Source organism: Xyrauchen texanus, chromosome 23, assembly GCF_025860055.1.
Source record: "Xyrauchen texanus isolate HMW12.3.18 chromosome 23, RBS_HiC_50CHRs, whole genome shotgun sequence".
Lineage (NCBI taxonomy): Eukaryota > Metazoa > Chordata > Actinopteri > Cypriniformes > Catostomidae > Xyrauchen > Xyrauchen texanus.
The window spans coordinates 3,653,909-3,668,908 of NC_068298.1; the positions used below are offsets into that span (position 1 = coordinate 3,653,909).

General features: G+C 38.1%; 1 protein-coding gene across 2 annotated transcripts in view; it reads right to left on the bottom strand.

Annotated features, from left to right (window-relative positions):
• The window catches only part of LOC127663370 (dedicator of cytokinesis protein 2-like), a 165,531-nt gene that overhangs the window by 124,208 nt on the left and 26,323 nt on the right, over window positions 1-15,000 (bottom strand). For both annotated transcript variants that reach the window (XM_052154926.1, XM_052154925.1), the window contains exons 19-24: window positions 14,981-15,000; window positions 13,395-13,495; window positions 13,040-13,174; window positions 3,867-3,975; window positions 2,882-2,952; window positions 625-731 (exon numbers count right to left, since the gene is read on the bottom strand). The exon at window positions 14,981-15,000 is cut by the window's right edge and continues 70 nt beyond it. In XM_052154926.1, the coding sequence (XP_052010886.1) occupies window positions 625-731; window positions 2,882-2,952; window positions 3,867-3,975; window positions 13,040-13,174; window positions 13,395-13,495; window positions 14,981-15,000 (543 nt within the window). The remainder of the gene's footprint in view (window positions 1-624; window positions 732-2,881; window positions 2,953-3,866; window positions 3,976-13,039; window positions 13,175-13,394; window positions 13,496-14,980) is intronic.

The window sequence follows — 15,000 nt, forward strand, 5'->3', positions numbered from 1 at the left end:
TGTGTTTTTGTGAGTGATTGTGTTTTTGTGTATGTGTTTGTGAGTGATTGTGTGTGTTTGTGTGTGTGTGTGTTTGTGAGTGATTGTGTGTGTGTGTATGTGTGTGTTTGCATATGTGCTCGAGTGTGTGTGTGTGTGTGTGTGTGTGTGTGTGTGTGTGTGTGTGTGTGATTGTGCGAGAGTGTTTGTGTGTGTGTGTGTGTGTGTGTGTGTGTACATGCGTGGGAGAGTGTGTTTGTGTGAGTGTGTGTGTGTACACGCGTGGGAGAGTGTGTTTGTGTGTGTGTGCATGTGCGAGAGTGTGTGTGTGTGTACTTTGTGGGGACAAATTTGTAATTAATTAGTTAACTTTATTCGTGATGTTACACACCCGCCCCTAATCAGGCTAATCAAGCCTCAGATCCCTCTAAAGACCGACTGGAGTCTGCAGCGGGACAGAGAGAGCGTTACGGGCAGCTGTCCGACACCTGCGTGTGTTTGTCTTTTTGTTTCAGTTTTATATTAAAGTATAATTTATATTGTCAAGCCGGTTCTCGCCTCCTCTCCATCAATCCCTTCACCCTTATATAAAACAGTAGAAGTCTATGGTCCACATTTAGAAAGCCGAGCAAACGTGTGTGTTACCTTGTCTATGGAAGAGTTTGCTGCCCACTATCTCAGTCATGGACGCCACTTTCTGTTTCTGCAGTTTCTCCGGTGGAATACAGGTGTAGAAATCATTCAACAGCTTACTGCAAACACACACACACACACACACACACACACACACACACACACACACACACACACACAGAGGAGAGAGAGAGAGAGAGAGAGATATATTAGGTCTGTTGATTTAATGCGTTAATTCAGTGCGATTAATTTGATAAAAAATTTACGCAATTAATCGCACCATAATAAGGAAGATTCCTGAGAAATGCAAGCTTGTAGTACCACCTGTTTACTCCAGGGGGCAGTAAGTGAAACTTCAGCTGTGTGAGCATCACACAGTTTATACAGTGAAGAAACACTTCAGTAGCAACAACACAAACATGCGTTACATTCTTGCGTTCAAAACACTTGATGGAGTGCAAATGTGAACTAAGAGATCTCAAGATGTGTTTAAAGATTGAGTATTAAACTATATATAACGTGACACAGTGAACTAAACATTTTATGTTTATGATGCAACGCACCCGAGACGCAACACAAGCATGTCTGACGCAGGTGTAAATGGACGGGTCCTTTTATGTAATTAATTCAATTCAACATATTTATCAATTGACAGCCCTAATATATAGATATTAGGGCTGTCAATCAATTACATTTTTTTATCGAATTAATTACATGGTGTCCCGATTAATTAATCGCAATTAATCACATATACAAATATATGTTATATGCCCCTCATATAACAATAATTCAATATATAATGATTAAATAATTATACATAGTTATCTTTAAATATTAAAAATTATATATATATATATATATATATATATATATATATATATATATATATATAAAATATTCAGATAATTAAAATGCTTTACATTCTTGTGGCAGAAGAGTTCATCACTGATAAGACGATATAAAAGCGGCTTTAGAATACAATGTATTGATTACTGCCATATTATTGATCATAAGTCAATCATTGACACACAGTTCACAGCAATCCATTACACAAGTGAATTTATCAATCAGAGATTTATTATGAGGGCTTGTTTAAGGACCCGTTAATGAACACCTGCGTCAGACATGCTTGTGTAGAGTCTCGGTGCGTTGCATCATAAATATAAAATGTTTAGTTCACTGTGTCACGTTATATATAGTTTAATACTTAGAACACATCTCGAGATCCCTTAGTTCGAATTTGTGCTCCTTCAAGTGTTTCGAACGCAAGAATGTAACGCATGTTTGTGTTGTTGCTACTGAAGGTTGTTTTTTTCACTGTATAAACTGTGTGTTGCTCACACAGCTGAAGTTTCACTTACTGCCCCCTTAAGTAAACAGGTGGTACTACAAGCTTGCATTTCTCAGGAATCTTCCTTATTATGGTGCGATTAATTGCGTTAATTTTTTAACGCGTTCTTTTTTGTCAAATTAATCGCACTGAATTAACGCGTTAAATCAACAGCCCTAATATATATATATATATATATTCTATTATATTATTATTATTTTTATTTATTGTTTTATAAAAAGTAAAGAACTTTCTTAAGTATTTTTATGAATACAAAATATTTAATACAAAATAATAGATAAACACACACACACATATATATACTATATATATATATATATATATATATATATATATATATATATATATATATATATATATATATATATTATAACGTATAAACATTCAGGGATAAAATATATTACATTACATATATATTAAATATATTGTTATGCAAAATAATAGATACAATTTTATGTATATATATATATATATATATATATATTTTTTTTATAACATAATCATTCAGGAATACAAAATAATAAATAAACTTTTATTAAGTTAGAAAATAAGAATAAATGTTGGTCTGTCTACAAACAATTTCAAAATATTGTCATACTGGCTTGAAACAATATGATGGTAAATTAACTATAACTAATAGTACGAGCACAAAAGAACATACTTATATAATACAAAATGAATATAATGAAAAATAATAAGGTTTATTATAATTATTATTAGTAGAAGTAAGAATGTTTTGTGAATCTGGCCCCCTAAAAATAGATGCTTTGTAAAGAACTACAGAATAAAATATATTTTTAAATGAGTTTTACTACAGTGTTGGACTATAAAACCCTTTTTTTTACCATTTTTTTTATGTAGGGCACGTGAGGGGTACATGGGTCTGGTTACATACATTTTAGGCTGTATGAGACTCACCTGAGAAGTTTAGCATCGAAAACCATCTCTACGTCCTGCAGTACCGCTGGTAAGTACTTCAGAGCGGCCACCTACACACACACACACACACACACACACACACACACACACACACACACACACACACACACACACACACTTAACTTTAATCATTCATTAGTGTTTAATGTTTCATATTTCTTTAATCATTCAATAATGTAAGTACAATACATAATTTAACTGAATGTAATTTTTTCTTAGAATAATCATTTGTATGTTGGTAGAGCACTAACACTGCCTCATAGAAACATTATGAAACCCTTAAAGGGACAGTACACCCAAAAATGAAAATTCTCTCATCATATACTCACCCTCATGCCATCCCAGATGTGCATGACTTTCTTTGTTCTGCTGAACACAAATGAAGATATTTAGAATATTTCAGCTCTGGAGGTCAATACAATACAGGTGAATGGTGACCAGAAAATACATAAAGGCAGCATAAAAGTAATCCAAACGACTACAGTGGTTTAATCCATGTCTTCTGAAGTGGTATGATAGGTATGGGCGATAAAACACTAAATATTAAAGTCATTTTTAACTATAAGTCTCCACTTTCACTTTCACATTCAGTCACCTACTGGTTGGGGCTGGTCAAAGGTGGATATTTATTGTAAAAAAGTACTTTCATTTGTATCTGTTTCTCATCCACACCTATCATATCACTTCAGAAGACATGGATTATACCACTGGAGTCTTGTGGATTACTTTTATGCTGCCGTTAAATCCTGAGTTCTGGTCACCATTCACTTGCATTGTAAGGACCCACAGAGCTGAAATATTCTTCTAATAATCTTCATTTGTGTTCTGCAGAACAAATAAAGTCATACACATCTGGGATGGCACGCACGAGGGCGAGTAAATGATGAGAGAATGTTTCATTTTTGGGTGCACTGTCCCTTTAAATTTAGACAATACTGCCCCTCACACACACGCGTGCGCGTACCTGCTCCAGTAGGGACGTGGTGTAGTCACGCTTCATCAGGTTATTGATGGACTCAAAAAAACTTTTGAAAGATTCTTCAAACTCAGCCTGTTCCTTCTCTTCATACAGTCTGAAGAGAGAGAAAAAGATGTCATCATCTCTTCATCACACATTCACACACATTATGGATGTTTGTGGTGGCTGCTCACAGACGGCCCGAAAGCACACCAGTCCATGCTTTACTCTGTAAGGTGTTCACATTTGAGCCTTATTAAAAAGATCAAATTAGATGAGATGAGACGGGACGCTTGCTCACTAATATCACAAGTTCTGCTTTATTATCCACGAGTCAGTAACCGTGATCGCTGTTCAAATATGAGTAATCGTGCAGCTCTAGTACGAGATTGAGAACAAGGTTTACCTTTGTACAGAACTGTAAACACCACCATTAATGTGTACAAGAACTATTTGTATCTATTTACGCTCCACATGAACCCCGTACCTTGCCCGGGGCTTCATAACATTTATAATTCAATTAAAATGTAGCAGCTCAGCTCAATTAAATTGACTTTAAAGGAATATTCCGGTTCAATACAAGTTAAGCTCAATCGACAGCATTTGTGGCTTAATGTTGATGTATTTGGACTCATTCCTCCTTGTCTTTAAAAAAAAGCCAAAATCTGGGTTCCAGCGAGACACTTACAATGGAAGTCAATGGGGGCCAATGACATATAATTGCTGTTTTTACATATAATAACATTAAAATGCTCACTTTTTCAAAGGAATAGCCACAAACATGAACAATATGCGTGTTAACGTTATTTTACTGTGATGATATCACTTTCTAACCTGCTCTGTGTAAAATCATAGCCAATTGTACAACTTCGTTGCCATGACGATGTAACGTCAAAAACCCTAAAACGGCTGTAAAAATGACCGTTTAAACAACTTTACAGCTCAAATAATGCATGAGTTTTAACAGAAGAATGAATGTAAGTGCTTTTATAAAATTATAAGCTTGACATTTCTGCTTTTAAACCCTCTAATATTTGGCCCCATTGACTTCCATTGTAAGTGCCTCACTGTAACCTCCATTATTATAGCTACACTATGGCTTTGTTCAGACTGCAGGCAAACCAGATTTTTTCTCAAATCAGATCTTTTCAGGCAGACTGTCCGCACTATTAATCGCAAGTGATCAAATCAGATTTGCACATTCAGACATTACTAACCCATCTGCGTGGGTTGCTATGGTAACGACGTACGGCGTACCTACGTGACGATGCTTTCAAAACAGATGCGGGAAAAATGGAGGTGCATCATCTCACTCTCCAAATAAGCGCCCCGTCCAGAAATTCTCCGTCGCACAAGAAAAACTCAGCGAGACTGGCAAATATTGTGATGTCACCAATTTTGTGTGTCATGTTAAGAGTGAAGCAAATGACCAATTGAAATCCGAATTGAGCAGCCAGAGTGTCCGGACTGAGATGCAGCTGGTCTTTGTTCCTGTCCAGGCTATCAAAAACTCATCTGGAAACAATCTGGATATGCAAAAAAAATTAATTAGATTTTTTTGTGGCAGTCTGAACAAGGCCTGAGTAACTTTAGGCCCTCTAGTGGATACAAAATACAACTGCGGAAGAACATTGTTTTGGTTGTTCTTCTGTTCTGCTCCTCTGCTCCTCCAGTGTACACGTGGATAAAGGACATTTTATCAGAGCGAATGGACAAATAAATAATGAAAGAAAGGAAAAGAGGGATATCTGAGCAGGTGAGTGCCACATCTTATGCTGTTGTTTTTACTGATTGGAAACATTGATGTTTTCAAATAAATGGCGTTACAAAATCAGGCAACGGTCGATAACATTAGACGTAACGATCGCTAGTCTGATCGGTGTAAAGTTTTTATAACTGCAGGACATTTATAGACTCTCATTTATAGACTGTCATTGTTACCAACCATTAGTCAACATCATTTCAAAACTCACATGTCCTCGGCAAGCCAAGGGGATTTATTGATATGAATTATTGCCGTTATAAACATGTATAGATATAGATATATAGCAAGTGAAAAGATCTGCACCGATTAAACTGCCACCTCTAAAAAGCAACACCGGTGTTGATTCAGGTTGATTCACTTTCCCGTTTTTCTTGTTTTTACAACCGGTGATTCCCGGAAGCTTTTAATGATCCATGGTCAATTTTTCTTGTTCGTTGTGACAACAAACTTTCAGCTTCAGCGACTCCCACATTGCACACGCGCTACAGTAGCCAGATCTTATTTTCTCTGTGGATGGATATGACATCAACGCGCACGGGCCCAATTCATTTTTTCCAGTGGTCATGTGGGTTTGGAACAACATGAGGATGAGTAAATGATGACAGAATTTTCATTTTTGGATGCATTACTCTCTCTCTCTCTCTCTCTCTCTCTCTCTCTCTCTCTCTCTCTCTCTGTCAGTCTGTCTTGTGTAACTCGGCACAGATGTTCTAGTCGTGGGGTTTCTGAGGGAAGAGATTATGCTGTAGCTCATGACAGTATTTACCATGGTACCGCTGAAGAACAGACGAGATTACTGCAGCATTGTTTCCCTAATCCACATGAGTCCACAGTTAATACACCACCTCTGACCCCCCCCACAATACCAAACACACCCACAATACAGTCCACACTTCATTCCCAAAGATGATAAAAAACACAATTGAACAAAAGTGCAATCACAGATCACATATTTCACATCATATATTTATGAAACAAATGACCAAGCACACAAACACTGTCAAACTGCCTTAAGCGTTATGATTATATTGGCCGTAATGCCTAAGGCTAAATATACACACACACACACACACACACACACACACACACACACACAGAGTATCTGTTAATCCTGATGGTGGGTATGAAATTAGAGGCATTAATGTTTCTACTAGCATCCACTCAAAGAGATAAAACACATTCAGATGCTATGTAAATCAGTGATAAACCTTTAGAGAGAAAATAAGAGCAGTCATTTATAGCAAAAGCATAGATAAAGCTGCAAAACACAAACACAAAGATAATCAATTTCAGCAGAAAGACCTAAAATAACCCTGGACCCAGAGCTGGTAATCTGGCATACCGGGAATTTTCCCGGTGGGCCGACGCACTTTGGGGCCGATCAGGGGGCGGACTGACTACCGGGAGAACCGGGACTAAGCTGAAATGAGCCGCAGTGTTAGGACGGGCCACAAAATGGCACTGCGATACCCCCCCCCCCAACTTTGGGCCAGTTTCTATGTAAAATCCTGGGCTGATTTCTCTTTCCCAGTCCAGCTCTACCTGGGCCACTATTGAATGACGTGCTCTCTAGCGACATTTGTGGTTGAAACATAAAACTGCAAGTTACCCCCAGAGGAACATTGTTTACGCAAGATCTTCTGCATGGATGAGTCTGACAGTTTGAGGTTTTACGCTCATGGTTGACAAGCTACATCAACTGAAAGTGCAATAAACATAGAAGAAATGATTAAGCACTTTCTACATTGAATAAGTGAGTGTAAGCGTGAGCTTAAAAATTTACTCGCTTCCGAGTAAATATAATTTATGAATGTTTGCTATCTTTACAATGCGTCATCGTGTATCAATCCTAAAGTAGTATGCCTTGTCTTAGGTCTCCTAAGCAACCAAATTGGCCCGGTTGCTAGGGAGGGTAGAGTCACATGGGGTAACCTCCTCGTGGTGGTGATTAGTGGTTCTCGCTCTCAATGGGGCGTGTGGTGAGTTGTGTGTGGATCGTGGAGAGTAGCATGAGTCTCCACATGCTGTGAGTCTCCGCGGTGTCATGCACAACGAGTCACGTGATCAGATGCGTAGATTGACGGCCTCAGAAGTGGATGGACACTGAGACTTGTTCTCCACCACCCGGATTGAGTAACCGCACCACCACTTTGTGTGTTATTATAGTGGTTATTAAAACATTTTAAAGAGAAAAAAATATTTCGGTGGAAAGTATTTTAAGGTGACTTTCTGGTAACAACAGTTGCTAGCTTTTTACAACAACAATTTACATTTATATAGCGCTTTTCTAGGCACTCAAAGCGCTTTACATAGTATAGGGGGAATCTCCTCAACCACCATCAGTGTGCAGCATCCACCTGGATGATGCGACGGCAGCCATAGTGCGCCAGAACGCCCACCACACACCAGCTATTGGTGGTGAGGAGATGGTAGAGTGATGTAGCCAATTCAGGGATGGAGATTATTAGGAGGCCATGATAGATAGGGGCCAATGGGGGAATTTGGCTAGGACACCGGGGTTAAACCCCTACTCTTTACTAGAAGTGCCCTAGGGATTTTTAATGACCACAGAGAGTCAGGACCTCGGTTTAACGTCCCATCCAAAAGACAGTGCTTTTTTTTTTTTTTACGGTATAGTGTCCCCGTCACTATACTGGGGCATTAGGACCCACACAGACCGTAGGGTGAGCACCCCCTGCTGGTCTCCCTAATACCACTTCCAGCAGCAACCTTGGCTTTCCTCAGGAGGTCTCCCATCCAGGTACTGGCCAGGCTCAACCCTGCTTAGCTTTAGTAGGCAACCAGGCAATAGCTGCAGGGTGATATGGCTACTAATACTAGTAGTAGTTTTTAGTACCAGTGGCAGCTGTTTACCAATGTAACTAGTTACAGAACAAGATGATGCTTGTTTCAGTGCATTTAAAGCATTTGTCCCATTGGATTTACCACCAAAACTTCACAAGCACTGAACGACTTTTGCATTAGCACAGCGGATTTGCTTGAGATGTGACGAATGCCAGTTGCTCTACAAAGGCAGTTTATTCAGGGACAAACAACTATGATGGATGCATCACTCCGGCGGTGGGCAACTATGTTGACAACTGACATAAAGTGCCCCTACAATTTGATTCTTTCTAATGGGTTATTTGAAAAGCACACCTCATTGATGTTTTCAAACCTCATCATCAGAGTACAGCGGTGCTTGCTGTGAATGCAGAGAATTCAAAATTACCATCCAGCAAAACTCCCTCCTGCTGGGAGCATTCTGCACTTATAAATAACGCTGTGCATGCTGAGAAATCGCTCTGAGATATAACTCAGCCTGATGCTGTGGTTTATTTTCTAGAGATGTCAGTATTCTATACAATAAAATATTTGGCTGAGAGCAGTACAGTGACTCCTCAAATGAAGAATGAGACAGACAGAGAAAGAGAGCAATTAATAATTCCAGTAAGATTGTGCAGTCATCTGTCTCTATTAATTGCGGTCTGTAATTAACAGTGTTTATTGGGATAATATGCTGACTGATCTGTCGCTTTTGTCTGTCATTCATCAGCTAATTTACCAGCATTCTACACACACACACACACACACACACACACTCGTCATCATTAAGATTGGTTTAGCAGCTTTTTAGGCGTCAATGACTATTAGGCAAATTAATGCTGCAATCAGCAGCTGCAGACACCTGATACTGAACACACTGTACAACACATTAACTTAGCTACAGTATTTAGATTAAATGCCAACTCAGTCTCATAACAACTGATAAGAATTCACACAAGATGGCACAATACAGGAAACAAATGTTGGCTATTCTATATGTAGGGCTGGCACCAGGATGTCGTAAATGTCAAAGAACTCTACGAGAACCAACGTCATAAAACTCTTGAGCGTCTCCGTCCGAGACAACGCACCCTGCTGATTAAGGACCATAAAACATAAATCTCACATCTGACCTCTATCTCAACCCCTCAATTTAAAGACATACAGTTATGACTCATCCTGTTCTGAAATGTAAAGGGTTTTCCTGATCATACATGTTTGGCATCATTCAGAAAGTCTCAGTGCGACTGGTATAATGGTCTCTTTCCCATGTTGATAAACTAATGGTAACAAAGTTATAAGGTCTTCAAATGCTGTATAATTCTGGAGGTCTGTCCCCCTCCTTGCCTGTAGGTTATTGAGGTATGACCCAAGGAATTCCAAACCTAACCACACCCAAAATTCCCCTGTTTATGGTTTGGGTATTTAAGGAAGTGTGATGTGCAATGTGTATCACATTGCCAGATACATAAGCCAGATCTCCCATGCTTTGCCATTGCATGTGGCTTTTCCCATTGTCAGGTATGTCTCTTGATTCTCTTATCTCTCATAATGTTTGTTTATGCTGATCATGTGAGAAATTGGCTTTGATTTGACTTCCTGTAACAATGTTTTATATCCTACCTGACACATAAATTGTTATTCTGAATGTCTCTGGAATCATTATGAGAATAGGTTAGAAACCACCCAGGAAAACCAGGTAGGATAGCCACCTAGGACAACTGGGTAGGATTTTAATTTCATTAGACTAGGGTTAGACAATACTGGAGCTTTAATATAGGGTAAACCACTCAGGACCACCAGGTAGGACAACCACCTAGAAGAACCGGGTAGGAATAAAAGCCATATAAAGACTCTTGGTCACTGATCACCACCTGTCTTAGCAAGTTGTTTGTACATGACTAGCTGGTGTGTGGTGGGCGTTCTGGCGCACTATGGCTGCCGTCGCATCATCCAGGTGGATGCTGCACACTGGTGGTGGTTGAGGAGATTCCCCCTATACTATGTAAAGCGCTTTGAGTGCCTAGAAAAGCGCTATATAAATGCAAGGAATTATTAAATTACAATAATGTCTTTTTACAAGACAAGACAAGACAAACCAGACAATATTAGTTAACCCTACAAACACTGACTAAGAATGGAGCTTTAATATAGGAGAAAACCACCCAGGACAACCAAGTAGGACAACTACTTAGGACAACTGGGTATGAGAAATAGAATTTAGAGTAATCAATAACGTAAAAATGTTATCTTAAAAGAATGATCAGAAAGTAATTATAGCTTTAATATAAATCAGAGGTCAACTTAAAATTGGAGTCCGATTAATATAAAATTGGAGTCAGATCAAATTAATAACAGAATACATTTGTAAATTGTTAATTAATAATAACTGCTTTACTTCAGCATTCAGAAAATACAGTACAACGCAGAGACCTTCAAAGGACAATTTATTGAAGTTCCACTACGAACTGATAGGTTTGTTGCCTTTTTACATATTAATTACTTTATATTTAGAAAGGAAATGTCACACATACATTTGGTTACTCGATAAATATTTATACTGTTATTCTACAAACTTTGTTTAGGTTTTTTTTTTTTTTTTAAACCCTAAAGTCATCCTAGAGCTTTCAAGCTACAGTCGCCAAACTTGGTACAGACTTTCGGACTGTTCTGGAATAGTGTGCTATGTCTTTTCAAACTGACCGGGCAAACGGTTTTCACACAGTGGACAATCAAAGGGGGAAATATCCCATAGAATTACATTAAAAGAATGTTCAAATGGGCCATGGAATGCTCATTAATTCAAACTCCAATTGTCAAAAATTCAAAAGTAAACAAACCCACAAAAGGCCTTTGATCTGCTTTAAATTGCTCTCACTCGCTCTCTCTTACTATCTATGTAACAGTCTGTCTGTCTATCTGTTTGTCTTACTCTAGTTTTAAGTTTCAGACAAGTTTTTAATCTATTTATTTATGCAATAAAAAAGACTGATGTAAGTCAATAGTCTGTAATACATTTTCTCGTCTCAGGCCATTTTTCTTCCATGGTAAACAAAAGTTATTTTCCTACTAAAGTCATGGTTAGGCTTGGTACTTGGGGAAAGGGTTGCACTTAAAAATAAGTTATAATTATTAAACCCGTTAAATTTTTGTACAAGCAAGCTCTTACAATCTCAAAGATTTCTACATCTCAAATAAAGGTAGATAAAAAAAATAAAAAATAAATAATAATAATATATATAATATATATATATATATATATATATATATATATATATATATATATATATATATATACACACTGTATTCCGTATGTATGTATATAAACAGTATAAATAATTAAATAAATGTTTATATTCAATTAAATTGTTAAATAATTACATATTGAGCACTGTATCTGAGCCAAGTCTTTGTTATTAAAAAATAAAAGTCCCCAGCGTATTTCGGTCTTGTTTATAGTTAAAAAAAAATTTTTTTGGTTATTATTGGAATGTTTGTATGGAATTCATAGTACGGAAATAATTAAAAAAATATATATAATTATATTTAAAAAAAATAATAATTATATCAGTTATCAGCCCTTTCGACCAACTTAATTATCGGTCTCGGCAAAATCCATTATCAGTCGACTTCTTATCTCATTGTAATTATTACGACTTGTCATGACACCAGGTTGTTACAGTGAACGAGGACATAAAACAGAATTGTAATATTTTATATAACGCTAATTATAAATACTAAAAACTCATGATAAACCACACCCTTAAAGACACCTTTATACATTTATTTTTATGCATTAATCATTTATTTTTTATTTATTTTTTTTCAATATCCCCAAAAGGGAGGTTTTGTCAGTCTTCAAAAAAGTCATAGAGGTTTGTAACGACACGAGGGTGATTAAATGATGCCAGAATGTTTGGGTGAACTATTCCTATTATGAACTATTATTAACAATTACAAATATTGTTTTGCTTTCAGATAATATGCATTGATGAATTATCCACAATGTGACTAGGAATCTGAATTAGGAAAGTAAATAGGGTCCATTTTAATTACATGTATTAGCTCCAAGTCTAAATCATGTCACAGATACAGGACAGCAGCGTGAATCAGGGCTTTCTGGAGAGAGAAAAGCCAGAGTCAGTGGTTCTGCTATGACGACAGCATTCATGGGCCCTGCAGGCAGAGTGATAAATCACAGCCGGACAAGGACCCTTAATGTCCAACAAGCACCGCTGTTGCACTGCTCAACACAACACTACAGACAGAGACTGCTGCAGGGCTGCTGGAGATTATGTGACCCCCATCAAAAACTCTAAAATATTAGTACACAGCCTTCGATTTTAGCCTAAAGCAGCTGGACGTTTTTTGTTTCCAGCAAAAGAGAATGAAATCCATCACACAGTCCTTGATAAGGGTTCACATGATGGCATACTCTTGATGTAATATTTATACTAGAATATATTTTCAGGGACGTGTTCATGTTTGCATGTCATCAGATGGTTGAGGCATCCTGTTGGATGTTCTCTGACTCAGCTGTGAGGTTTTACATACAAACATACACACGCACGCACGCACACACACTTACTGACAGTAGAGCATTCGGGAGTGGACGATGAATTTGAAGATGTACTCCAGGGCTTTGAGTGTCCTCAGGATCGGCTCACAGGCTTCACCTCGGCTCGACACGTCCAGATACGTCTTCAGGACGGACATTAACTTCCTATGGCACGCAGGAAGAGAGAGTGTGTTTGTGTTTGTGTGAGTGCTCATGAACTTTAGGAGACACTGTAATCATTGTTGTTTAAAGTGAGTTATTCAACAAACATCAAGATAGGAAATTCAATGCAAAAACCTCTAGATGAAATGCACGGATGCACACACACATATACTGCCATCTAGAGCTCAGACTGTGTGTTACAATGGTCTAGTGTTTGACTTACTTGTAGGCCAGTGTGGCACTGAAATGTTGTTTGATGTAGGCCTCCAACACCGTGTTAAAATGGTGAAACTTCCTGTTAGCGATCAGACCGATGCTATAAATCTGAGAGAAAGAAAGAGTCTGTCTATCATGATTGACTTTATCAATAAACATATGAATATTCACTCATCCCTCCCTCTCTCCATCTGTCTGTCTGTCTGTATGTCTTTCTATCTGTCCATCCATCTATTCATCTATCTATCCATCCATCTATATGTCTATCTGTCCATCCATCCATATGTCTGTCTGTCCATCTGTCTGTCTGTCTATATATCTCTCTGCTGTCTGTCCATCCATCCGTCTGTTCATCCATCCATCCATCTACTGTATCTATCAATCAATCTGTCTGTCTATCTTTCTGTCTGTCTGTCCATCCGTTCATCCGTCTGTTATTCTTTGTCTGTCCATCTATCATCATCCATCCATCCATCCATCCACCTATCTGTCTGTCTGCCTATCTATCTATATATCTTTCTGTTGTCTGTTCATCCATCCATCCATCTACTGTATCTATCAACCAATCTGTCTGTCTATCTATCTGTCCACCCATCCATCCATTCATTTGTCTGTTATTCTTTGTCTGTCTATCTCTTTTATCTATCTATTCATCTGTCTGTCTATCTGTCCATCTGTCTGTCTATCCATCAACCATCCATCCACCCATCTGTCTGTCTATCTATCTATATATCTCTCTGTTGTCTGTCCATCCATCCGTCTGTCCATCCATCCATCCATCCATCCATCCATGGATCCATCCATCCATCTACTGTATCTATCAATCAATCTGTCTGTCTATCTATCTGTCTGCCCATCCATCCATCTATATGTCTGTCTATCTGTCTGTTTGTCTGTCTGTCCATCTGTCTATCTATCTATATATCTCTCTGTTGTCTGTCCATCCATCCGTCTGTCCATCCATCCATCTACTGTATGTATCAATCAATCTGTCTGTCTGTCTATCTATCTGTCTGCCCATCCATCCATCTATATGTCTGTCTATCTGTCTGTTTGTCTGTCTGTCCATCTGTCTATCTATCTATATATCTCTCTGTTGTCTGTCCATCCATCCGTCTGTCCATCCATCCATCTACTGTATGTATCAATCAATCTGTCTGTCTATCTATCTGTCTGCCCATCCATCCATCTATATGTCTGTCTATCTGTCTGTTTGTCTGTCTGTCCATCTGTCTATCTATCTATATATCTCTCTGTTGTCTGTCATCCATCTGTCTGTCCCTCTATCCATCATCCATCCATCCACCTATCTATCTACCTGTCTATCTATCTATATATATAGATAGATGTTGTCTGTCCATCCATCCATCTACTGTATCTATCAATCTGTCTGTCTGTCTATCTATTTGTTTGTCTATCCATCTATTCATCTATCCATCCATCTATATGTCTGTCTGTCGGTCTATCTGTCTGTCCATCTGTCCACCTATATGTCTATCTGTCCATCCATCCACCTATCTGTCTGTCTGTCTGTTATAGAGAGTGGATGAGTGTGTGTAAATGTTTAGGTGAGCAGGACAGGAAGTCTCTTACCAAAGCATCAAACACCAGAA